The following is a 26,164-nucleotide window of genomic DNA, read 5'->3' on the forward strand; positions in this document are numbered from 1 at the left end:
ACAGGGCATTTGCAAGTAATTTATATTGTAATTGCAATTATAAAGTGAACTCAATATTTTATATTTTGAATGTAGTAAAGTTTTTGGATGATGCCTTATTATATAATTCAGAGTGAATATTTGCTAATACTAATAAAAAAAAACCCTCTCCTTTCCCCTTTTTCATTTTCACGTTATACCAAACAATACTAAATTTCTTCCTAAAGCAGCATCCAAAGCATATGTAAAAGGATACATAAACAATCTTGTCAAAACTAAAGACCAACTCACCATCTCCATTCAAAATTAGGCTAGAATTTTTTTTTTGGTAATTCCTGCCATTAATTTGAATGGCACCTTTGTCCCTTGTGATTTCTAATAATTTAACAGATGAATCTCCATTTATGCAAGTTAAAATAACCAAAGTGGTTAGCAGAGTTAGTAATTTGAATGCAATAGGCTTATTCAAATTAAGTTTAAAATATTCTATCCTCTTAAAAAGCTTATAAAATCAAGTTCAATCCTAAATTTTTTTGATCAAGTTTGGGTTGGCTTTTGGGCTTGACCAAAATTGTCAACTTCATATATATGTATATATAGGGTTGAAAGTTCTAACAATTGAACTTATTTGAGTTGGACTTAATTCGGGTTAGGTTTATTCGAATCAAGTTTAAAGTATCTCATTTTCTTAAAAAAAAAAAAGCTCATACAGTCAAATCTAACCTTAACTTTTTTCGGGTGGGTTTGAGTTGTTCCTTCAAGCTTAGCATGAATTCTAGACAATTTTCTTTTATTGACAAATTCAGGGCCTATGATCTACTGCAACTGAACAAAAATTCATTGATATCAAAACTTATATACATACATATATGCTTATGTGATAGTGGAAGTGTATCTATACAATAATATTTAAATTTCATTGACAATCATGCATATGTGTGTGCATGTGTTATTTTCCCAAAAAATAAAGAAATTTTCCCAAAAAATAAAGAAAAAAGAAATACTTCTTTGTCACCTCTAAGATCTACAGCCAGCTTTTGTTATTCAACTAAATCACATAAATTTTCAAGATATAAGTGGAAATTTTCTTCCTTGTGAGCTTCAACTTGCACAAAATATTACTAACAGCTGGATCACTAAGTCATAAATTACATTGACAGCCATATCCAATAATGAATTGAGTACAAGGATAGATGTTGATTCTAAAAAAGTATGAGAAGTAAAAACACATTAATTTCAAATTCTATAAAGGTTATAACCAAGAATGAAGGAGCACTCTAACCAAGAGTGGGGAATTAATTCCCATTTTTGATTTATAATATGAAAAAAATGAAGGAATCAAAACCCTTATTTTAGAATTCAACAATATCACAAATAAATATTATAACTAATAGCAATATTGTCAGCAAAAAGTAGACGAACAAGATATCGATAGACATAACAACATACTAAAAGTTTTAGATTCATCATATCTTTATTGTTGTGCAAAAACAGAACAAAAATTTAAGGGCAAAAAATTTTAGTTAATATATGTACTTATTTAAACTGCGGCAAACCCAGTCGCTCCATTTCGTGTGCCTAGTTAAACCCTCTCAGTCCAAAACCCTTTTTCTGTTTTTATTTATTTAATATTTATTTATTTATTTTCCAAGTAAAGCACTCTACATACTGCGTTCAGCCTTAAGCCCTAATTCGCTCTCGTTTCTCCCTCGGTCTCACTCCTGAAGCTTCTAGCTCTTCAACCTCCTCCAGTCCCTAACAATGGCAGCTATGCTGGTACGCTTTCTTTGCCTCTAAGCTTCTCTGTGTCTATCTGCACTTGGTCGATGTTCTCTCTAAACTCTTTTGTTTTGTTTGGAAATCTGGAAACAAGCAGCAACCCCAGATCATATTGCTGAAAGAAGGGACCGACACATCTCAAGGAAAGGCACAGTTGGTGAGCAACATCAATGCGTGTACCGCAGTGGCAGATGTGGTGCGAACGACTCTCGGGCCGCGGGGGATGGACAAACTGATCCACGATGAAAAGGGAAATGTCACCATTTCCAACGATGGTGCCACTATCATGAAGCTCTTAGACATCGTTCATCCCGCTGCTAAGATCCTTGTCGACATTGCCAGGTCTCAAGACTCCGAGGTAATTCAGGGGAATAATGTTTTTACAGGCGCATTCTCTCTATTCTTCGGGGGTATATTGTGCTTAGTGTGAGGGCTGGTGTGAAGAAGTTATCAGTTTTTGATTCCTAGGTCGCTAGGTAGTATAGTTGCTTATACAGGGCTTTCCGTTCATTTTCAGACCGAATCAGGGATGGGCACTAATATGGTTCTGTTTGTTGATTTGGATTGATTGTTTTGAGTGATGCTCTTGGTATTGTTTGGTGAAAATAACATTTCTTTCGTCGATTTTTTTATGCGAAGAAAACTGCCATGCTATTGGACTTTATAGTTTGTCCTTCTAGTCAGCTGCAGGAAGGGTCGCAATTTTAAGGAATGTTTTTGTCTAATCATAGTCATCGATAGAGGAAGAGATATGTTCTCTATGCCATTATCCCATTAGAGAGACTTCCCTTTGTAAGAAATCAATTTATAATTCTAAAGCTCCTTCAAAAGTCAAATATTTTTACTGGTGACAAAAATAGTGTTCTAAGTAATGAACATGAATGACATCATGTATAGTTGATGATGACACAGCTTTGTCTCCTAATTTTTGTATTACGAGCTTGAATGATGCAGAACTGGAGATTATTTATTTTTGCTTTGTTGATTGGCGACCATTTTGTGGAACCTAACGTTTCGGTTCTCTCTGAGTTAGTTTTCTCACAGAATTTAAAGCTGGTTTTATCACGTCAAAGATCCTGGTTTGACATAGTATGGTAGAATTTTGAGGGTTTTCACTGTAATTTGAATTATTTATGGGCAAGGACAGTGTTGACAGCTTCTTTTTGGTAGTTGGCAGGGGTCCTTTCAAGACAGTGTTTGTGTTGGATTTGCAGGGAAACTAGGAAGCTTTACCTTTAAGTTTTAGTTTCTTTTATTGTATTAATTCTATTTTGATCCTTTATGTTGGGATAATTCCCTGACCTTTTCACTTGTACCTGTTCTTCCTTCTTGGATAATTTTCTTTTATCAAACAAATATTACTTTTTTCAGTTTGGATGCCAAGATGCGCTGTAGATGTTGTGATGATTATCTTACATGAATGGGTATTTGAATTTGTGGAACTCTATATTTAATGATTACTATTGTTATTCATATTGGAAAGGTTGGTGATGGAACAACCACTGTGGTATTGCTTGCGGCTGAGTTCTTAAGAGAGGCTAAGCCTTTTATTGAAGATGGCGTGCACTCACAAAATTTGATTCGGAGCTATAGGACTGCTTCCTCCTTGGTACTCAATTGAATCTACGTTCTTTCCTTTGACCTGAACAACTGTGTGTTGTTCTTACATGCTGTCTCGTTATGTATCATGCATAATTCTTATAGGCAATTGAGAAGATCAAAGAACTAGCTGTCAGTATAGAGGGAAAAAGTCTGGAAGAGAAGAAAAACTTGCTTGCAAAATGTGCTGCTACAACACTTTCTTCTAAGCTCATTGGTGGAGAGAAAGAATTCTTTGCATCAATGGTTGTTGATGCTGTGGTTGCAATTGGAAATGAAGACAGGATGAACATGATTGGAATAAAGAAGGTACATGATCAGTTATTTTACAAGCTTGTGAAAAAATTCATAAGATACTTGTTTAATGAATCCAAAATATGTGAATTGAACTAACCACAAGCCAAGTGGCTTGACCAGCACAATTGAAGATGAAGGAATGAGTTTAAATAAAGTTTGAGTGCTGGTGGTGTAGGTTGCTTTTCTTTCTTGAATGTTTTATTGCTATCAATAAGTTATGTGAAGATTAGGCTTTATCTGGAAAATCATTTTGTATAGCTGTTTGATGGAGGTTCTTCTACAGGTTCCAGGCGGTAATATGAGGGACTCCTTTCTAGTGAATGGTGTTGCCTTCAAAAAGACATTTTCATATGCTGGCTTTGAACAACAACCAAAGAAGTTTCTCAATCCTAAGATACTCTTACTAAATGTTGAGTTAGAGCTGAAGTCTGAGAAAGAGAATGCTGAAATAAGGTTTAATATTTAAAAAAATCGTCCTTTTTGTTTTTCTCTCTTTTGATGTAGCCATCATCTTATTGAATGAATACTAAGCTTATGGTACCTATTCGTCTTTCTACTGCATTCTACAGACTATCAGATCCGGCACAATATCAGTCTATTGTTGATGCAGAATGGAATATCATATATGACAAGTTGGATAAATGTGTCCAGAGTGGAGCCAAAGTTGTTCTTTCACGATTGGCTATTGGTGATCTCGCTACGCAGGTTTTTCTTTGAACATTCTTCATCACAGCTTATTTTTATCTTAATCTGGATGCATTTAGTAGTTTTTCAATTGAACATTTTGGCACCACATGCAGTATCATTGGTTTATGAAGTTTCCACCTGTGATACTTATCTATTGCTTGGATACCGGCTTCTGACTTTGTTGTCTTAATAATACACTAGGACTTTGTTGAATAACATTTCCTTGAAACAGTATTTTGCAGACAGAGATATCTTCTGTGCTGGTCGTGTGGCTGAAGAAGATCTTCAAAGGGTTGCTGCTGCAACTGGTGGAACTGTACAGACATCTGTCAATAATATTATTGATGAGGTATCATCACCTTTTTAATTGTGAAAAAAATTGTTTTATGCTATGATATTCTCACTTAAGCTGGAATAAATGCTATCAATGTGTATTTGCTTTGCTATGGTATTTTCTGTCACTGCTAAAATCGTTTTGATTTATTTGCTTGAAGGTCCTTGGAACTTGTGAAGTTTTTGAGGAAAAGCAAGTAGGAAATGAGAGGTTTAATATATTTAATGGTTGTCCATCTGGCCGGACAGCTACCATAGTTCTCCGTGGTGGAGCTGATCAGGTTTGTCTGAGGATGCATAATGGCTGCAGAAATCAATCTAAACCAATCTGTCTAATGATCTGTTCTTGGGCTCATATTTTTTTAGTTGTGTTTTTCTTACAGTTCATAGAGGAAGCAGAACGAAGTCTTCATGATGCAATCATGATTGTTAGAAGGGCTTTAAAGAATTCTAACGTAGTTGCTGGTGGTGGTGCTATAGATGTATGTGTTTCAAATGTATATATCTGGTTATGTTATTAAGTGTTTAAAAGATTAACAGGTGATTCTTTGTGGCAGATGGAAATCAGCAGGTATTTGAGGCAGCATGCTCGTACAATAGCTGGGAAGTCTCAGCTTTTTATCAACTCTTATGCTAAAGCTCTTGAGGTAGCTGCCCTTGTATATTTCGCTTTTCTTCCCACATTTGTGGTTTGTGTCCCAATATTTCTTTATAAATAGAACCAGGATATGGTAGAAAATGAGTGAAATACAAGCAGAGGATTTGATATTCTCCAAACAGTATGTTTAGTGGACAATCATGGAAAGAAAAATTACTGTTGGATAAATAGTTACCCACATTGTAAAAAAAGTTGTTTTTGTAGCATTGTCAATCCCTGTCTTGATTTTCCTCCTCTGTAATTCCATTGTCTCTTGCTCCTCTAAAGGCAAAGTCAGGCCTTGCTAGAACCTGCAAGGTCCAAGAAAAACCAACAACCTCCACTTGAGATCTGGAGAACTGCTTATTGTCTTATTGGCTTGGAAACTGTAATGCCTCATTTGGCACGTTAGAATTGGGACTGGAGAAGTGGAAGTGGAAGTGGAATACTAAAATTTGCTTATTTGGTGCGCAAGAACCTAATTCCACGAAAAACCATGGAACTCACTTCTATCATATCCCCATGAGAACTCAATTTCATCCCTCTCACATGAATAAAATTTTTAGCTCACTTCCATCACCATACCAAACATATTTATTATCTCACTTCGACTTTCACTTCCATCAAAAACACTTCCCTCGTACCAAACAGGGCCTAAGAAGTGAGAAATGAAGGAATTGACATCCTAGCCATGCCAGTATATGTTCTGTTTAAAGAGTTTGTTTACTTGATTGGATATTGATGCAAAAGCTCATGTTGCAATTGCAGGTCATCCCTCGGCAATTATGTGACAATGCTGGATTTGATGCAACTGATGTGCTGAACAAATTGAGACAGAAACACGCTCTTCCTTCTGGTTGGTTGGCTGTTTAATATATGCATGCGTGTCATGTCAACATATAGCAAGATTGCTAGCAAGCCTAGCCTAGCGGAATTCTAGTGTTTTTGAACTTTTTTAATAGAATCAACACCAACCTAAGCTGGTCCGAAGTTAAATCTTAGCCTGGCCTAGTTGAGTGTTGGGTTTCCTGCATTCATCTGTGTTGCTTTGCTTGACCTGAGAGCTTGCGCTTTATCATGTCATGTATATCTTATAGAGTTATTATGGGAGGCAAGTCTTTGAAAATCTGTATACTGCATTTCCTTAACAGGTGAGGGGGCACCATACGGCGTGGACATCACCACTGGTGGAATTGCTGACTCATTTGCTAACTTTGTGTGGGAGCCTGCAGTTGTGAAGGTATCTTCATATCATCTGTACAATTGTAGAGTCTGATTGTTATATTTTCTCTGGATAGTGATTAAAGCTAAATGATGAATTTGCAGGTCAATGCTATAAACGCTGCCACAGAGGCAGCTTGCCTTATCTTAAGTGTGGATGAAACAGTTAAAAACCCGAAGGTAAGGTTTTTTAGAAGTTCTGTTCTTCCTCAGATGTTTCCTCTTCTCTTGTCCTGCTTCCTATTCTCCATGGCTTGCTGAATTAGAATGATCTATTACTATTATGTTAAATATATGTACTCAAGCATAAGTAGAATAGTTTCTTGTTTGACAACATTATTGGATGATGCTTCACTGTTCTATCGGAAATATTTTGAAGTCAATAGAAAAATATTTCTGTTTTTCCATGTGCAGTCTGAGAGTGCACAAGGAGAGGCTGCTGCTAGTGCCATGGGGGGCAGAGGTCGTGGAGGTGGCTTCCCGGGTCGTGGGGGGCGAGGTATGAGAAGGCGATGAGCGAAGTTAAAAGCTGTATATCTAACATGCAAAAGTGAACTTGATGTTGGTTTCTGGCTTTATGGAATGCGCTCGCTGGATCCATCTATTCTGCAGATTGATGTTGGCAGAGGAATCGTCCTGTATTTTGATCTAATGACCACTTCGTCATGTCGAACTAAAGATGCGGGTAGCATCCCGAGCGCGTCCATCTGGTCGCTTTTTTTAATTTTATTATTATTTTTGGCTTTAAAGCGTTCTTCTGGTCACTTCTATGCCTGTTTTTCGTTGGAGGGATGAAACTATTGTATGATAGTTGATAAAACTTGTTATATTGCATGTGAAATTTTGCGGCAGCTTTTTCTGATACTTAAAGGTCATGTATTGTTGTTTTTTCTGATCTAATTCTTGTAGTAAAACTATATCAAGTTGAAACAATTTTGCAGTATGAAATGAGACTCTTTGCCGTCTAGATGGGGCCTCGGTTATGCTTATGATCATATGGACAAGGACTAGGAAAATAGTAGTCATTATCTAGATGGGCCCCAATAGTAGTCATTCTTTCACTCCTTTCATATCTGCCTTCCCTTTCTAAAGCCCAGCATTCATGCATGCACGATTCATCTGTGAAGTCATGAAAACCTTGGTTGTTTCAAAATGACATTAATCGAGACACATATTTAAGCCAAGGTCTGAACAGATAATTTTTTTTCGTCGTAGTAAACACGATTGATCGTCATGCGGACACAGACAATACAATAAATTGGGGGTATCCTGAATTCAGTTCAACAAAAAATATAAACCTTATAATCTCCAGAGTTACAATAAGCAGTTATCTATTCGGTCACATCCGGAAGCATTAAGATGGAAAAGGCACCTATTAAAATGAGTTACGTATTTTGTTAAAAATAAAAAAAAAGGGTAAAAACAAGAACTAATTTTTTCCCCCTCATACAGGCTAGCTAGTAAGAGAGCTATAGGGAAAACAAAAGAAAAAAGAACTAAAATTGAAATTGCATCTGGGAACTGTATCCAAGCGCTTCTAGATGAGTGGCCATGGCCTTGTTCATAGGAGGGGGTCCACACCTTAATACCTGTGAGTTTCAAAAAAAGAGAGATATATATATATATATAGAGAGAGAGAGAGAGAGAGAGTAATCAATTAATGTAACATTGACCTTGATATCAGGAGCTGGTGCAGGGCAATGTGCTTGGATAATTTCCTTGGATACAAATCCGACACCGCCATCCCATCCTTCTGGTGGCTGTTATGTGTAAAATCAAGAAACCATCTAAAAGCCAGCTTTCTAGGCTACTACATAAAAGAGAACAATATGCTTTCTCATTGTTTCACCCAATTTTTTATTATCTTTATAGTTTCAAAAATTATAATTAGGCTTTTAAAATTTAAGATTTTTAATTTATTCTTGTTATAATATTTTTCCCAATATTTTATCATCTATAAGTAAGTTAATTTTAATTTATTATCTCTACTTTTTATCTATTTATTACCATAAATCACACATATTCAGAATATAAAGATAATATATTTTCTTATATCAATAAAATTTAACAAATACTCTCAATTTTGACATGGATTATGCTAATACGAACAATTCTCCTAGGCACAAGGCATTGACAGTTTGTTCAACCACAAATCCTTGACTGGGTTTTTCCTAAAACCTATGAATTAGTGAGAATGAATAATCATATTCCCTGAAGGCTCATGATAAGAGATTTTTTTTTGGATTGAATCATGATAAGAGAATTTAATCGACCTTTCACCGGATAATATGTTGATAAGAACCCAACAATTTTACGTTAATGGGATGTGTCAGCATGATATTATTCAGCGTTGGTTGATTTATAAAAATCAGAAAAAACACTTATTATCAATCAAATAAAAATATAAGTTACGGATCAAATACCTGATTTAGAACATAATAAACCCTGAATTGACTAGAGAACTTGAGTGCAAATTCATCCAGCTCTTCCTGAAAAGAAACAAGCAAAATGCATTTAAGTTCCTGGAAAATGTGCAAGCCCAGTATGATGAGTCCCTTGATGGATATCTTCTTACACCCTTGAGAAAAAATTACGAAGACAAGGACCCATAGAAAGCTACAACTGAACTTGATCCCTAGAGTCCTTTATTTTCCATTGGAACGCAGAAAGTCACAAGCCACGAAAGGGACTATGACTGAGGAATTGAAACGTGATATTCATATTAGATACACGCCAGTGCTGCCGCGGATGACCATACATCAAAAGAGATGAAGATATATTTAAGAGATGAAGATATATTTACCTTTAAGAGAATGTCATCGTAAGTAACATTGGCATAGATCAAATGAATGTTAGTTTTGTCTTGTGGATTTTCCAGTATGGCTCTCGTGACCTCAAGAAATAAGAAAGAGACTTGATCAATTCCCAAAATATTGAAATGGAAGAACAATGGACGGCACAAAAGCTCGCAAATCTACACCTGAAACATTGGCGTGATGCCAGTGCCGCCAGCAATCATGCCAAAAGCTCTAACTTCATTGGGTTGGTACTTAAAGCGTCCCTGGATGCATAACAAAAAGTACATCTTAAAAAGTGATGCGTCAGGTGCAAAATTGTTCATACACAAAATTCTCACATCATGAAAGCCGCTCTCATGCAATTTATAATAATTCAAGCGTTAACTACAAGAGAAATTCCAAAGATAATGATAAAAGATAATTAAGACTCTTAGGCAACAATAAACCCTGATTCCAAGATGATAATAAACTCCTAATATTGAGTCCTCCTTTAAAAGGGTTTCTTAACAGTGTGGATGACATTATAAGCATTATAAGATAAAGCAATCATAACAGTACGCATGATTATAGTGCATGTGAAACAATTTTCAAACATAAATGTAACATATGCACACGTAATAGTGTGAGAGATTCCAACATCCCGCATACAACTAATAGAACAAAACATAGCATGACAAAAGATAGGACTTCACTACTGAACATACCAGACAACACGAATGGCACAAAAGAACACTGATATTTGACATGTAGATAAGTAGCACACCACCTCAACTCAACACTACTTACAAGCCCACAACCATAAAGCAATCATTGGCGCACAACACAGCACAGCAACAAAGAATCTAAACACAAAATTGATAACAGACTAGTAGTGGCTTTTGAGAAGCCAACTCTCTCCCAAGTCATCCTTTCCCAAAATTTTCCCTCCCTTTTCTTTCAATGCTGGTCTTCGCTCAGATAGTTTCCCCTCAACCGCTTCCAACCACTCACCTCCTTCTCTAGCAGCAAGACATCCTCCTTCTGCCTCCCTTCTCCACTAACACTTCTAGCACAAACAACAAAACAATGAGTTGTCCCCCTGCTCATGGCCGCTTTATTCACAGCTCCATCAGTCGCATTTCAACTTGTTTAGTTATCTACTATAGGCTTTTATGGTCAGGGCAGTTTGATTAGGCTGATCATACTCTTTCTAGTCCTATTTGTAGGACATCTAGAAGTAATTTTTACACCTTGTAACAAGTAAACCACTTTTTTTTTTCAATTTTACCTTTTCTTGATTAACATGAAGGTATTTAATGTAGTTGTATCATGATTTAAAGTCAAAGGTAAAAATGAAAGTACATTTCATTTTTTTTATGATATAAAAAAATTAACTTTTCTTAAGATATGTGAAACAGTTGAAAGTGTCATACAATAAGGATTAGAGGGAGTATGTTCAAAAAAAAAAAAAAATCTTTAAAGCGTTCCACAAGAAATATCCACTATCACGTAACAACAACAAGCAGCTTTATCACACTAGGTAAAATAAAAATAAAATCATAGGTTGTAGGCATGAATAACTTTCTTCCTTCACAGGCTTAGTCAATGAATCAATTAAATCAATTTTTCCTTCTTCTATAATGGTCAAAGTGAAATAAGCATGTCATGAAACAAAACCTAGCAATGAATCAATGGATAACAAAATGAAATTGCTTTAAATACCTTAGGTCCCTTCACGTCCAAATAATCACCGACATGCATCTCTCGGAAATGGTGAGACATCCTTCCTTGTGGATACATCTATTTATGGACCGGAAACAATATGAAAGAAAAGCAAGCAATATTCCAATTATAAAGAAACCCAAATTTAGTTATGCTTAAAAACTGACGAAAGAAAACTAGTGGTATGTGACCTTTATAACTAAATCAAAGTATCCAACATCAGTATCCAATGTTGTTGGTGTATATGGTTTGACAACTTCATCATCAAGACTGTCTTTCCCTCTGTATAAAAGAACAAATTATCTCTGAGCTCAATGTATTATAATGGACTATACTTCCGTCAGCAAATATCATGCAATAGGACTGTAGGAAAAGTTGAATAAACCTGGGACCGGCTCCAGCTACTTAAGATGAAATTAGGAACTGGCTTCATCCAAGAATTGAAAAAGAAAAACATTGAATGCAAACCTGCAGCTTATATGTTGTCCTATGGGAAGTCCTAACACTGAGGTAGCTGTTGGAAGACTAAATCGAAACTTGGCCACATTATGGCTGAGTTGTGTGCGTTGAACAAGTTTAAATTCCTTGAAGTTCTCGGGGTCCAAACAACCTACCAAGACAAGTAGTAACATAATTTAAGATACAGAAGAGAGGCAGAATAAGCCAATTCACATTTCACATCTTTAATTTTAGAAAAATAATAACAAAATTTCATATGGAATATTATATCAGTAAGCTAAAATTAAAATTTATCATTAAAATTTTATACACTGTATAATTATAAAGCTTGGATGAAATTGGCTCCCCGAAACGTCCTTTTCCGTTTTCTTTGCCCCATTTACTGTCAACTATGAGGGAATGTTTAGTATTGCAACTTTAAACTGTACAATGCATGTACCATGAAAAGAGCCTGTTTTGCCGTTTCCCTGTAATTTGTTACCGTATCAAGCCACAATTGTGCTAGCCCTGGTAGCATTTCAGTCATTTTGTCACAATCATTGCAATTATGCATCAACACTATGGTATGTATATGTTCGTCTGATAAATAAAAGTGTGTTGTTTTAATAACTTTCGGATCTTTATGTTAGTCGTGGAAGTAAGAATCACTCAATAGTGTGGTGCAAAAGCCACCATAAATTGATCTACCTCATTTAACTCCATGATTTAATTTAGCCTCACACCACAATAATGCTGTAAAATACATTATAGATATAAACTAGCAAGGGATGGCTTCGATGACGTCAATTTTCGCTCTCTACAAAACTAGGAACCTTCCAACCTGATAACCTCACGCCTCTTCTCAGCACACTTGCGGAAGAGACAACTATTAGTTCCTCTGTGTTCGTTGAATCTTTCCTATTCCGCCACGATATTGTACCGTAATCGCAAACATCTTATTCCTATTATTTTTCGTTAATATCAGGACCAATACAAAACCAAGTATGATCAGAAGCAAAACAATTCATCCATTTAATGAACGCATGATTAACTCCAACTTTGCACAATGTCCGCGAAATTCACATTCAAATCTCCGTAAAATAAACCAGAGCTCCGAGTAGTGAACAGGAAAAATGAAAACACAAACAAGAGAGGTCGAAACACCTTTAGGCTTTTTGGTGACGTAGTAATAGTAAGCGGTACCGCCCATAATAGCCACAAGAGCCACTGCCATGCTTATCATCTCAGCCCTGTGAGTATGTAGAAACTCCATTTTCAAAAAAATCGAGCTTCAAATTCGAAGAGCTTCGAGATAGAGTTATGGTGATTTTAGGTCAAAACGTACTGCAAATTGAGATGGAGGTGGAGGAGGAGGAAGAACTATTGGACAGAAGACCGTATAATTTTCTCGGTTCAGAGAGTTAATGGCCAATGGCGATAGGGGCATAGCCGCACATCGGGCGTCAGCATCCGTAGCACGTGCGATGGTCCAGATAAAAAGTAGGGAGAATTTCAATATATGACCCTAGTAAGAGTTTAATTCCAAATCAAGATCTCTAGAATCTGAAATTGTAAGGTTAAGTCATGGGACTGAATGGAAAATATATTTTAAAAAGTAATGACCCTAATATCCTTTTTATTTAATTAAAAATCCTACCTCACTAGAATTGTTGATTGTTCCCAGAGCTAGAGCTTTTAGATTCAAAATAATATTTTTAAAATTGGATCCAACATTGAATGAAAAATGTTAACAATCACAATTTGTATGGTTTAATTAGTGAGACTCATGATTGAATTGATAACATAATAATTAAATTTAAAAAATATTATATATATATATATAATAATATAAATATAAAAAATAAATATAAAATTGCTTCATAACTTAGAAACAAAGTTAAATATTCCAAGTTAATTATGAGTTAATAAACCTCATAATATAACATAACATCAAATTTGTTTCCATGTTTTCAAAGTGTTTGAAAAGCGAGGGAGGTATTATTAGAGTTAAAATTGGAACAAAGTGACAAAAAATTGAGCCTTTTAGTTTTCTCAAACCTTTGCAATTCACAATTTGTTAAAGGTTCCTAGTCTAACCATGAGTTTAAAGCATTTCAATCCAGTTCAAAAATTAAAATAGTTTTGTGGTTTAAATTGAACTAAAATAAGGACCAATTGGTAGTCCAAGTGGTTGAACCAACCAATCTAGTCTAATTTTAAAGCCCTAACTATAAGCTACCTTAGGATATTTATCCTCTAGTTATCTATATTAGGGTTCCAACGATCACTTGACAATCCAATCATTGATGGTAGGACTCTACCAAGATAGATTCTGGCATAAAAAAATTGAAGGTTATGGTTATTTTTCTTCAACACATTTTTAAATCTATTAATTGATCTTGTAAATTTTCAAATTTTATGGATCATGATTTGAAACCAAATCCCTATAAGAGTCCTAAAATTCACCCTAAAAAGTGTGTATGTCACGTGTAGCAAAAGTACAATTAATGTGTAAAGTATAAACATATCAATGCTCCTTTGCGGTACTAATATATTTATATATATAATACAAATATTATAGTTTAAAATATTTTGATGAACATTTTGCAATTTTTCATATTATGTATAAGGCAAAAAAAAAAAGCACATTTAGATGTATAAAAATCAAATTGTTATTATTTGTTGGTTATTATTAAAAAAGGAAGAATTTCAATAAAGGACCCTTAACCATACTTAATTACATTCAAAGCTTCTATAATTTTGAAATTTTACTACAATTTAAGGGTATTGATTTGATATTAAATTAATTAAAAAAAATAAAATTGCCCCTCCGTTAAATTAATATCAGAATTTTCCTACTTCACTTGTTAATTATTTTACTTCACTTATTCTCTTCAAATTAATATACAAATTAAAGGGTTAATGTCTAAATTTGTCCCTATACTCTTTCTTTAAAAGCATTGGGCACCTGTTCTCTTAAGTGGGACAAATTTTTTTTTGTGAAATATATTTTCAATGTTTAAAAATGTCCTTCTATTAACCTACAGGAGTGAAATCCACTATTATCTACTGATATGGCAACTTGTGAGCTCGTGTATGGTTCTAACTTAGCTTCAAAGCTGACTAGTATAACCCTTTTGACTAGATATGTGTCTTTCTCTTCTTTAAAATATCGAAGGCTAACCCCATTCAAAAGAAACATTCATTGTCTTCCTTGCTTTGCTTCTCCCTCCAGTTGCAATGATGGCTACTTAAGGTCTTGGGATGGCTGAATCTTCCTCCTTGCATATGGCAAATGGAAGAAAGGTCGAAACTCTGCCACTCCTCTCTAGTTTCAATGTCGTCTTTCCCAATCTTCCTCTGTCTCCTCAATTCACTCTTTGCTTCACTCATCATCATCAACCTCATCCTCCAAGCTTCTGACCTTCATCATATGTGACTTGTAACATCTCAAATTTTAATCATTGGTTTATTAATGAATCAATCAAAGTTAATTAAGTAGATATTGATATAGAAAATGCTTAAAAGGATGTAAAGAACCTTTTGGACTTAGTAATGGCCTTAGAATATGGTTTGAGGCCAAATATGGGCCATATAGGCCAAAAAGAAAAAGAAAAAGAAGGTGTGTGATCCTATACTATGCACCACGATGTGAGCATAGTATGCCATTGCATAATGGATTGAAGCAAGGAGACAAAACATATTTATGCCACAAGCCGAGGTGCGGCAAGCATGTGCCATGGTACAAGGCTCATTTTTTGTAAGAAAAAGGGATGCGAACAAACATGCAAAATAGAGAAAGGAAAGAGAGACAACGAAAGAGGGAGAATGAGAGAGCTTGGGCTTTGCCAGGGTTTGTTTCTAGTTAAAAGGAGATTGGAGTATTTTAAAGCCACTGAACCTTAAGATAAGTTTCCCAGCTTATCCTTCTCTCTTTTCAACCTATTTTCTTGAAGTTTTTGGATTAGGGTAAGTCTCCTCAATTTATTCTCCATCAGTTGAAACACGATTTTTTAATGAACTGTAGGAATACCCACAATTCCAACAAAACCATGGAAAGAGCCACGGTTGTATTAGAACTGTGGGAAATTGTGACATAAAATTAAAAAAAAATTGATATCATTATGATATATTATAATAAAATTGTCTAAATGTAATTAAAAAAATTCACAATTCAATTAGTATTTTAATTAGTCTAGAAAATTAAAATTTAATCCCACATCATTGATTATATGCTGGTTTTATGATTCTGTAGCCAGTGATTTAATTAATTCACACCAAAAAGATTAATTTAACCTGATGACAAATTTAATTAATTTAAGAAGCATTGACTAATATTGAAAATGAGTAAATTTATTAAAATCTTATCCATAATTTACCTGGTCATATATAACTTGGACAAACTAAAGATCATATATTGCATTAAAATTCCTCAGCAGAATACAAATGAAATTATTAAGACATCCAGCCAAATGACAATAATTTAAAAAAAAAAAATACAAACACAAGAAACACAAACTAAGGGACGCCACCAACAATACGAGAATCCTGCTACTGAGAGTTCTTTGGGAGGGCTACCAAAAAAATTAAAGAAATATATCAACAAGATAAAGTATAGAAGAAATATATCAAAGGATGATGAAGAAGAAAGGCAGATGATCGAAGAAGTTTTACTGGATGAATGAGTAGAAAAGATAAAATAGAGAAAAAATATATCCAATGATAAAGAAGGCGAAACACAGATGAATAAGTTTTAGAAGATGAAGAGGTAAAGCTTTGTGAAGATGAAAATAGAGGCTGAGTGCGCTTCCACGGGCAATTAGAATTTGGTGTACGCAATGCCAATGGAAAAATGAGAAAGAAGATCTAGTGCAAATGCAAAAACAACTGAATGAGTACAAATTAAAATTGAGGAGCAATATATGAGCATTCCCACGGTTTATGATAGAATCATGGAAAAATCTTCTGACAAGAAAGATATTTTCCCACGGTTGTCGACAAAACCATGAGATTTCCCACAATTTTTGTCAAAAATCGTGGGTGTTTCCACAGTTTAATTAAAGTTGAAACGAAGATAATTTTGAAAAACTACCTTTTAAAGTATACCATTGTCCAATATATAAAATCACTAATTTGTTTTTAAATACTCACTTTGACCATAACATAGAGCATTTTGTAGGAGTACTGCTTGGTCCAACATATAAGCATTGCGCAGTTTTTGTAATTTACTCTATTCTATCTATATACCCCTACTTCAAATTTTTTTTAAATATAGCCTATTGAAATTTCAATTATCATTATTAAAATACTTATATAATATTCAATGATTAAATTTGTAATTTTGATTTAAAATATAAACAACCTATTACATATAGTTTTTCCTTCATTTTATTTATTAACCTAGATTTGTATAAATGTATCTTCACTTATCATAAAGTGAATTGATAATTGAGACTAAGAGTAAAAAGAAAAAAAATGCTCATCCTGTCTCAAATTATAAAATTTTTTGAATAAAATTTCACATACTAGTAAACCTTGTTAACTACACTTAATAATTTCTTTTTTTAAATAAAAATATAAATTTTTAAAAATATAATTCATTTAATAATATTAAATCTACATTATATAGTCATTAAATATAAAGAGAAGAAATATATAATATTAAAATAAGTTTATTTAATAAAATATTAATTTTCTCAAAGTGTTTTATATCTTAGAATATCGAATATCTTTTAAAAATACTTTATAATTTGGAACTGAAGTATATTTTTTTAAAAAATAAAAATTTTATTAGTGTGCATTTTGAGTATTATTTGTATTTATTGAACTTAATTTGTAATTTTGAAAATTTTTGAAATAAAATGTTAAATAATGATAAGCAGATATTTGAAAGCATCGGTCATCAACAAAAACAGGTTTTGAAAAAGAGAAAGAATAATAGTACTAATGTTAGAAAAGTGGAAGTCGTAGTGCTGGAAGGCCCTTCGCATACAGTTGTGTGTCATCTATCACAGTGATGAAAGACATATCAGAGAGAATGAACTGTGTATTCAAATTAACAAAGCTGTGTCCTTCTATGGCACAAGGACAAACCACCACCATGCCGTGTTATTAATCATTCCTCTCAAGACCTTTTTCCATTAATGTTTCCTCATCATACATCAAAATACGTAATGCATGTCCTGATAATAAATTGCACGATCAATGCAGAAACTCCCCCCCTCCCTCCCAATATTTTTATGTAGGATTATCAACATGCAACCCACGAGTTTGATTTCTAGTTTAAAAAGAAAAAAAAAAAAAAGAACAAAGCAAGTGTTTTCCACGAGTTTCCTTGTCCTTATAAAATGGACACCCGGCAGAGAAATTGAAACACTACCAATATTCACATACAAGATCAGAAAATGGGTTCGATTTAAAAGCAGAAGACGACGACGAAGCCTCATGCAGTATGCGTGCCGTTTCCCACACAAGGACACTTAAACCCCATCATGCAGCTAGCCAGAGTGCTTCACAGCCTCGGCTTCCACATCACCTTCGTCAACACTGAGTTCAACCACGAACGCTAGCTTCGCTCTCAGGGATCAGAGTTCGTGAAGGGGTTGGGTGATTTCAAGTTCGAGACGATACCAGACGGCTTGGGTGGAACGAAGAGGGAGGGTATTCCAGCACTGTGTGAATCCCTGAGCAAGAACTGCTTTGAGCCATTCAAGAAGCTTCTGGAGAGGCTAAACGACAAGGAACCTAAGGTGAGCTGCGTCATAGCAGATGCCATCACCAGTTTTGCCGGAGATGCTGCCAAGAAACTGAACGTACCAGAGGCTCAGTTCTGGACTGGATCTTCTTGCGGCTTCTGGGGCTTTGTGCACTTCCGTCAACTTGCCATTAGAGGCATCGTTCCCTTCAAAGGTACTTAATTAACTATAACCTCTTGCTTTACTTTCTAGTATCCAGTGTACTGAAAATTGAATCACTCAATAAAGAGGTCAAATACTAGTTTAAAGGTGAATAGTTAAAATGATTAATCTTTCATTTATATAAATGGACTTCGGCTAATATCTCCCAAGAATGCACGTGGCTAGCTATCACACAAATGACACCTTATTCATTTGGACACTGGGTATATAACCTAAACCTTTCATTTCCACCATTTTTTTATTTTTTATTTTAAAAAAGACTCTCTCCAATATATAAATATTAAATGTTAAGCAGCTTACAAGGAAATGGAAGTTTATAACTTGAAAGTTTAATTGACAACTTAAATTCTGAACTATTGGTTCGCAATTTGAATTTTAAACTTATATTTTGTACATTTTAAACATGTTAATTTGTAACTAACATCTATTACTTTATGCATAATGGGCCCACATCTTCTGTACCCACATTCTCTCCCTACGGCTCCAGCTCTCTCCTCCGCCCCATCTCCATCTCTCCTTTATCAAACCCCCTATTCCGATATCACCATTCAATTCATCAACGTCATCACCATCATTGTCATTGTCTTCTTGATCATCTTATCGTCTGCATTTGATGATCTGAACGAGTCGACCACGGCGACGAGTCTTCCGTTGACCTCCATCACCATGTGAGGCCTGTTCACAGGAGAGTGGTTTCCGAACCCTAAGGCTCCGTATTAATGGAACACAACGTGCTGGGCCATCCATGAACACCAAAACTACTTGAAGTATGGAAGATCATACTAGGCTCAGAGTTCCTGAAACGGAGATGGAAACCTAATGTCTGCAACATTCCCATCTTCAATTCGTTTCAGTTTCTGAAGACACTGAGGGGAAAATATATGGCGTAAACAGCAAGGAAAAGGGATGATTCTTGGACTGCAACAGCAAGTGCGAAGCCACTTGCAAGTGTAAGTGAGTGACTGAGTTCGCCTCTTCTACCTTCTGCTTTCATAATATGTGTCCATCACCTAAAAATAAGGTAGTCCAACTCCAAGTGATAATATGATGAGATTTGAAGTCATGCCTAGAGCGTTGTCTTCTGCTTCAACGTCTATCTTCTGCTTCAGCGTCTTTCCAAAGCAAGAGAGGGGGGAGAGCCAAATGCGGGAAGCAAGAACAAATTCCTGGGCAGACAGACAATGTCGGCAGAGAAAATGTGGGCCCCATTTCGCATAAACTAACGGCCGGCTAGTTTCAAATTTCTAGTGAGAGCGACATTACCTCATATTCAATTGTACATGATTTAAAATATGCCAAATATAAGATTCAAACAGCTTCTCATCCTATAATTTAAGGTTTAAATGAAATGAAAATAGTCTTTTAATTTACATTCACGTTTCATAAAATAAAAATATGATAGAGTACAAGATCATAGTTAAGGAAAAAAAATTAAATGAAATAAATATAAAATCATGGTATTAAAAATTAAAAATTACTTTATGTTGATCATCATACCTCTGAAGAAAGAAAAATAGAAATTACTTTATGTTGATCAACGTTAAATAAATAAAAAATCATAGTTAAGGACTTAATTAAAAGTTAAAATATTTATACTTTTAATTATTTCATATAAATAATTTGTTTATATATGAATAGCTCAGGTTAATTAACCAATTTAATTTCCATGACATTGTTGATGTTTTCAGATGAAAATTTTACTACTGATGGAACCTTGGATCGGATTGATGGGATGAAAGACATGAGGATCAAAGACCTCCCAAGCGGTCTCGGAGTCACCAACTTACAAGACATCATGTTTGAATTCCTGAGATACGAAGCACAAAACTGCTTGAAATCGTCTTCAATCATCATCAACACATTCCAAGACCTAGAAAATGATGTCCTTAATGCCATCAAGGCCAAAAACCCCAATGTCTAGAGGCCCACTTCACTTGCTGGAAAAACACTTCACAAAGACGGAAAGCATTAAGTCATTATCAGGACCAGCAAGCCTCTGGAAAAACGACTCAGAATGCATCCAATGGCTAGACAAATGGTCACCAAACTCAGTGGTTTACGTGAACTATGGCAGCCTAACTATGATATCAGAACAACACTTCAAAGAGTTCGCATGGGGTCTATCAAATAGCAATCAACCATTTTTGTGGATTCTGAGGCCAAATCTGATAATGGGCGTGTCAGCAATCTTGCCCAAGGAGTTTTTAAACGAGGTGAAAGATAGGGGATAGATAGCAAGTTGGTGCCAACAAGATGAAGTGCTAGGGCATGCTTCAATCGGGGCATTTTTGACACATTGTGGGTGGAACTCTACGATAGAAAGCAAAAGTGAGGGTGTGCCATTGATATGCTGGCCATTCTTCTCAGAGCAACCCACAAATTGTAAGTATGCTTCAAGGATTGGGGGATAGGGATGGAGATGAAGCAGGATGTGAAGAAGGAGGAAGTTGCAGAGCTTGTTAAGGAGGTTATTGTGGGAGAGAAGGAGAAGAGAATGAGAGAGAGAAGCTTGGAGTGGAAGCAGAAAGCTCTCAGAGCTGTTGACGTAGGAGGTTCATCTTATGAGGGTTTCACCAGATTCATGTAGGAGGGTCTTCATTTTGACGGCCAGGCCCCTACCAGATCTGACGTCTAGAGATTGGTACTAAATCTGGAATAAACTTAGGTCAGGATGAGATCTCTCTCTTGTAGAATTTGTGTTGGTTAATAGACTATTAGTGGATTTTTCTTGCTTTTGTTGTGTTTGTTTTTGTTTAGCTACGTGTTAGGTTGTATTTAAGTTTTTTTTTGAGCGCTTTATTGGCTTCAACTATTGGTGATTGTAATTTTTTTAATGATTAATACAATTGACTCTTTTATGGCCAAAAAAAATGTAGGGATAAAAATTTATCCATGTTAATTATATATATAATCACTGAATTAATAAGGTCCCAATTAATGATTTTTTTTTTTACAATTCTTAAACTCGGTATTCTTGAAAGGAAAAAAAAATTATATATTTAGCCTCTTATATTTAAAGTGCTTGTTTCCCATTAATTAACAAAACCTAATCATATCATTGCTTCTTAACTAAAGAAAGTTGAATTGAAATATGCAAGTCATGTGCGCCTCAAAAGATAAGCTTAGGACAGAAGTTTTTATAATTTTAAGTAATAGCATTTATATATACATATATATAATATTTTATATGAATTGAAATACTCGATCGATTGGAATGTGCATGTTATTCACCGATAAAAATAGTAGAAAGCGTGCGTCAAAATAAAAGCCTGAGTGAAGGCATGGTCACTGACATGAATAACAATAATAATGAAGTTAATGTATGAAAATGTCTGGAAATGATAATTAACGGAGAAACAGATTGTGAAGTTAAATCTCAGAAGATAATGGGAAGTAAAATAGTTGCCAATCCAAAAATGAAGGGCAGGCCAGAGGGATTAAGGCTTTTGGCTCCATTTCCTGGAGGGCTTGTCAGTGATCCTCCTGTCATTTATTCACAGGCATTAAGTTTCTAAATAATAATGATTGATTTATTATTCTCTCTCTCTCTCTCTCTCTCTCTCTGTGACTGCATAACATTAATTAACGAGTTTAAAATATCATTTTAATTAAACTCACTTTTCCTGAAATTATTGCGAAAAATGAAATGAAAGTGGTAAGATATGGTGCATACCAGGAGATAGCGAAGGAGAAGCAAGATCTGAAGGACTGGCGGGTGCTAGCTGACCATCTTGATCATTTCAATGCAACACCAATATTATATTGTCAGGAATTAAAGCAATTATATATATTCATGAAAAAATTTCATTATTCCGTATTGATTTGTAAAACAAGAATATGTATAAAAATACTCCTAAATTTAATTTCATTTTAACATTAATTAATCAACAACTTGATCTTGAAGTCGGCCGGAGACATGGATCGACTGTTTATAACATTTTATTTTGTAAGAAAACACTTTTGAAAAAGAAGGAAAGAGGTTCGCCTATATGTAGATAATAGATTAGATAATAATAAAGTGTGAATTTAAAAAAAATAAATGAAGAGGCTAAATGAGAGTATGAGTAATTGAAGGAGGTATTAATTACCTGGCGATGGTGATGGGGAATATACACTGCTGGATGGAGGCAAAGACACTGGAACTCCCACAGCTGTTGCGTACCATCCATGTGAAAATATCAAATAATATTCTTAGTGCCTTTTCATTCATATCACAGATCTGCTCATACTGTACATGACTTCTAAGTCTACCATATACTTGGAATTTGCTAAAAATTTTATATACTTTATATTTTTTAGTTTTGATCAATATACTAAAAACCAGATTAGCTACTAAACCGGTCAAAAGTATTGGTTCAAGGATTACTTATCAAAATTATATCCAATTAGTCATGAATAAAACACTTTATTGAATCTGTTAAAATATTAATTTAATAGTTTATCAATTCAACTGGTTGTACTTGTTCAGTTTTCAAGAACTATGGTTTTTGTAAATGTTTGGGACAATATATACAATAATAGATAGATCATGTTCTTATATGCACTTTTAAAATAATAAAGACTAACATAATAAAATTAATTTAAAAGACTAAAAACAACCAAAAAAAACTTACCAGCACGTACTTAGAAACAAAACAAAATTAAAAGTACAAGGATCTCCTAGCTAGCTTATATTCTCCCTAGATGTTTTCACACTCCTTGTTTATTGGAAGTGGTTTTGGTGGTTCAACAGTAAATATCGCAGTAATAACTGTCTGCAGGATTCAAGGTGCCATAATATTTTGCCTTGGCGTGGTAGTTCCAAACGTAAAAGACTCTAAACAACAACATTCAATGTGGCACGTGCAGCGCAGGTGGCTAGCTTAGCTAGGAGCGTTTGACACACAATTACATTTTGTTATGATCTGTATGGATGTCTCTTTCAATAAGAGCTGGAACCTTACTTGCTTGTCATGGTTTTCAAATATAAGAGAAAATACTTAATTCATATAATTTAAAAAAGTTAGTTAAGTATAATAATTATGTTTATAATTAAAAAATAGACTAAATTATCCTTGCAATTAATGAAATAAATTTATCTAATGAAAATAAATATTGACTTCATGGGGAATAATTTGGAAAAAATGCAATAAATGTTTCTTGAAATTTATAGTTTTACTTACAAATAAAAACAAGTTTCTCTTCTATTTGAAAATGGAGGGAATACATTACAAGGAACTAACTTCTTTCACCGACTAGGTACATTTCTAACACATAAATGAAGAGTTACCTGAGCAGGTGGAAATGGGAGGAGTAGAAACAGCACAGAGAGAGGGAAGGCGAAGAGCCTTGTTGAGGTCAAGCTTGACGCCCGCGAAGTTAGGCTTTGCCAGCAACTGACACAGACAAATAGGATTGCTATCCACAAGCCCTGCCAGCTCTCCACAGCATGCTTTTCCCGGTTTCTTCTGCTTGCTCCCTTCTTCCACATATGTCAGGCACTCCGACATGTTCATCAGCGCCGTCATACATCCGCCGCCTCCCGCAGGTCCCGGCGCCCCCGCCCCCACTGTCACATATTTTACCAAAGTTAATTAACCTGGCTTTGATTGCAATCAAATAACCATGTACATATATTTATATATAGGACTTACTTGGTGATAATGATGATGGAGGCTTTACAGTGCTGCTGCTAGATGGAGGCAAAGACACTGGCACTCCCACGGCTGTCATCAAGTCCAGTGATGTCAAATATTCCTAATTACTAAATGCATATATTAAATATAGATACGATTTTACATTATGTGTGATATGACATTGAAAATTATATATTATTGTATGTAAATATGTCATCATATATTAATTTGATGCCTGTCCAAATACTCTACGTGATTTCTATATATGGCAACACTTTGTGTCTCTTAAATGTGAATTTGCTTGCTTCAGCCTTAGAATTCAAGGCGTACGGGGATGCTGTGCTATGCATTTCTAGCATATATATGGTTAGAGTGTTGATCACAATGACATCATGTGCCCCTCAAAAGAGAGAGGCCAAAATAAATATTGCTAAGCTATTACAACTTTGTGCGTACATGAAATATGCATGACATGTCATTTTTGAAACAAAGTCGTTCGTTTTATCCCAAAAAAAAAAAAGCAGCCATTCGTTTAAAGAGGATCATCTCAAGAGTTCGAGAGAAATACATATGAATACTTTTAAAAATTCATCCTTATATTTACTTAATATAGGAGAAATATAATCTGACGAAGCGCTTATAATTCTTCATAATGAAGAGGCAGAGGGTAAAAAGGGAAACACACATGTTTTTTCATGAAAAGAATATTGTTATAAATATGTGAAATATGGTCAACTCTAAGGAGTGTCTTACAATTAATTTGAAAGGAAGATATGTGTGTGTGTGGGTGTATCCTATATAATAAATTATTAAAAATTTAAAATAAAGTAGAGAGGCAAAAATCAACTAAGTTCTTCTCAGTTCTCACACCGCAAGCCTCCGTTTTGTTTGGTTAGGCGGTGAACGGTGGTAGTTCCACGGCCATATAGATATATTGTCGTATTAAAAGCCTTCATATTATTAACAACAACAACATTCAATGCTTTCATGTGCAGGTAGGTGCCTCTCCCTCTCATACACAAACACAACTGGATTTCTAATAATAACCAGCGACCTTTATATGCATATATTACTCTACATTATATAATATTAATCATCAACTATCCACGCAAATATCGTGTATCGATCCTATAATATATCCATGTTTTCCCGTCAAATCTCAGCTCTTCAAATGCCATACTAAAACCTGGTTTAATATTTGACAATTGACACAGCAAATAAAAGGAGAAAATATAATTTTTTTGTCCTTTGAATGTTTAAAAACTATCCATTTAGTCATTAAACTTTACCTCAAATTAAAACAACTTAGTCTATATATAGTTTACTGAATCATAACATGCAATTCAGCCTTATAATTTCTAGATCAACTCAATAATCACAAGAACTAAGTTGAACCCGATCCAAGTTCATTAAACTGAATGAATTAATAAGAGAAAATTTAATTTAGTAACGAGAAGTTATATAATTAATTATCCCCAGACTGGAAATCTGGAATCACTCCACACACTTACCAGAGCAGGTAGAAACGGGGGGAGTAGAAACGCCACAAACAGAAGGAAGGTGGAGAGCCTTGTTGAGGTCAAGCTTGACGCCGGCGAATTCAGGCTTTGCCAGCAACTGACACAGACAAATAGGGTTGCCATCCACAAGCCCTGCCAGCTCCGGACAACATGCTTTGTCCGGTTTCTTCTGCTTGCTTCCTTCTTCCACATACGATAGGCAGTCTGACATGTTCGCCAACGCCGTGAAGCAATCATTGCCACCTGTCGCCGGCCCCGGAGCAGCTGCCATGGCCGTCGGTGACTGCGCCCGATGCTGGGGCTGCCGCATGCAACTAAACATAGCACCAAAGCGGTGGCTGCAGTGGCTGCCATCCTCCGTCCGGTGGGGGCCATTTCAGAGTGTGTTTGGGCAAAGCGGCAAAGGTGGTTATATATTTATGTTGGCTTCTCAGGGGCGATGCCTAGCAATTAAATAGAGCATGGAATGGGAGACTCACCAAATATTTAATTGTATTTTGTCTTATGAAAAACGTACTCCTCTGTTCAAAATTAGAGGATACTTCTTATTTTAAAGTATTTTTAAAATATAAGGTATTTTAATTTTTATTTTTTAAAGTATAATTAGTACTCTCTCTTGTATATTTATAAATCAATTTCAGCA

General features: G+C 34.9%; 3 protein-coding genes and 1 pseudogene across 3 annotated transcripts; 2 read left to right on the plus strand and 2 right to left on the minus strand.

Moving 5' to 3' along the window:
* Nucleotides 1-1,600: 1,600 nt before the first annotated feature.
* LOC129302859 (T-complex protein 1 subunit eta) lies at nucleotides 1,601-7,432 on the plus strand. Its single transcript, XM_054941736.1, has 14 exons — nucleotides 1,601-1,755; nucleotides 1,856-2,116; nucleotides 3,242-3,367; nucleotides 3,463-3,666; nucleotides 3,938-4,107; nucleotides 4,224-4,359; nucleotides 4,574-4,690; nucleotides 4,836-4,955; nucleotides 5,058-5,156; nucleotides 5,232-5,321; nucleotides 6,080-6,167; nucleotides 6,463-6,551; nucleotides 6,638-6,712; nucleotides 6,947-7,432. Exons 1-14 carry the CDS (start codon nucleotides 1,741-1,743, stop codon nucleotides 7,046-7,048), a joined length of 1,692 nt encoding a protein of 563 aa, XP_054797711.1. The 5' UTR covers nucleotides 1,601-1,740; the 3' UTR covers nucleotides 7,049-7,432.
* A 374-nt stretch (nucleotides 7,433-7,806) lies between these two features.
* LOC129302860 (NADH--cytochrome b5 reductase 1-like) lies at nucleotides 7,807-12,898 on the minus strand. The gene is made up of 9 exons (XM_054941737.1): nucleotides 12,634-12,898; nucleotides 11,500-11,641; nucleotides 11,223-11,313; nucleotides 11,032-11,109; nucleotides 9,513-9,593; nucleotides 9,336-9,425; nucleotides 8,956-9,021; nucleotides 8,206-8,292; nucleotides 7,807-8,121 (listed from the first exon to the last, which is right to left on the minus strand). The coding sequence occupies exons 1-9, from the start codon at nucleotides 12,740-12,742 to the stop codon at nucleotides 8,029-8,031; spliced, it is 837 nt and encodes a 278-aa protein (XP_054797712.1). The 5' UTR covers nucleotides 12,743-12,898; the 3' UTR covers nucleotides 7,807-8,028.
* A 4,587-nt stretch (nucleotides 12,899-17,485) lies between these two features.
* LOC129302838 (linamarin synthase 2-like) lies at nucleotides 17,486-20,973 on the plus strand (annotated as a pseudogene).
* Nucleotides 20,974-21,593: 620 nt separating this feature from the next.
* On the minus strand, nucleotides 21,594-25,956 carry LOC129303628 (non-specific lipid transfer protein GPI-anchored 2-like). Its single transcript, XM_054943061.1, has 6 exons — nucleotides 25,513-25,956; nucleotides 24,020-24,091; nucleotides 23,656-23,934; nucleotides 22,475-22,537; nucleotides 22,060-22,116; nucleotides 21,594-21,869 (listed from the first exon to the last, which is right to left on the minus strand). Exons 1-6 carry the CDS (start codon nucleotides 25,841-25,843, stop codon nucleotides 21,763-21,765), a joined length of 909 nt encoding a protein of 302 aa, XP_054799036.1. The 5' UTR covers nucleotides 25,844-25,956; the 3' UTR covers nucleotides 21,594-21,762.
* Nucleotides 25,957-26,164: the final 208 nt, after the last annotated feature.

The sequence above is a fragment of the Prosopis cineraria genome, unplaced genomic scaffold (assembly GCF_029017545.1).
Source record: "Prosopis cineraria cultivar Desert tree isolate PC_DT_omini unplaced genomic scaffold, ASM2901754v1 PC2, whole genome shotgun sequence".
NCBI classification, from domain to species: Eukaryota; Viridiplantae; Streptophyta; class Magnoliopsida; order Fabales; family Fabaceae; genus Prosopis; species Prosopis cineraria.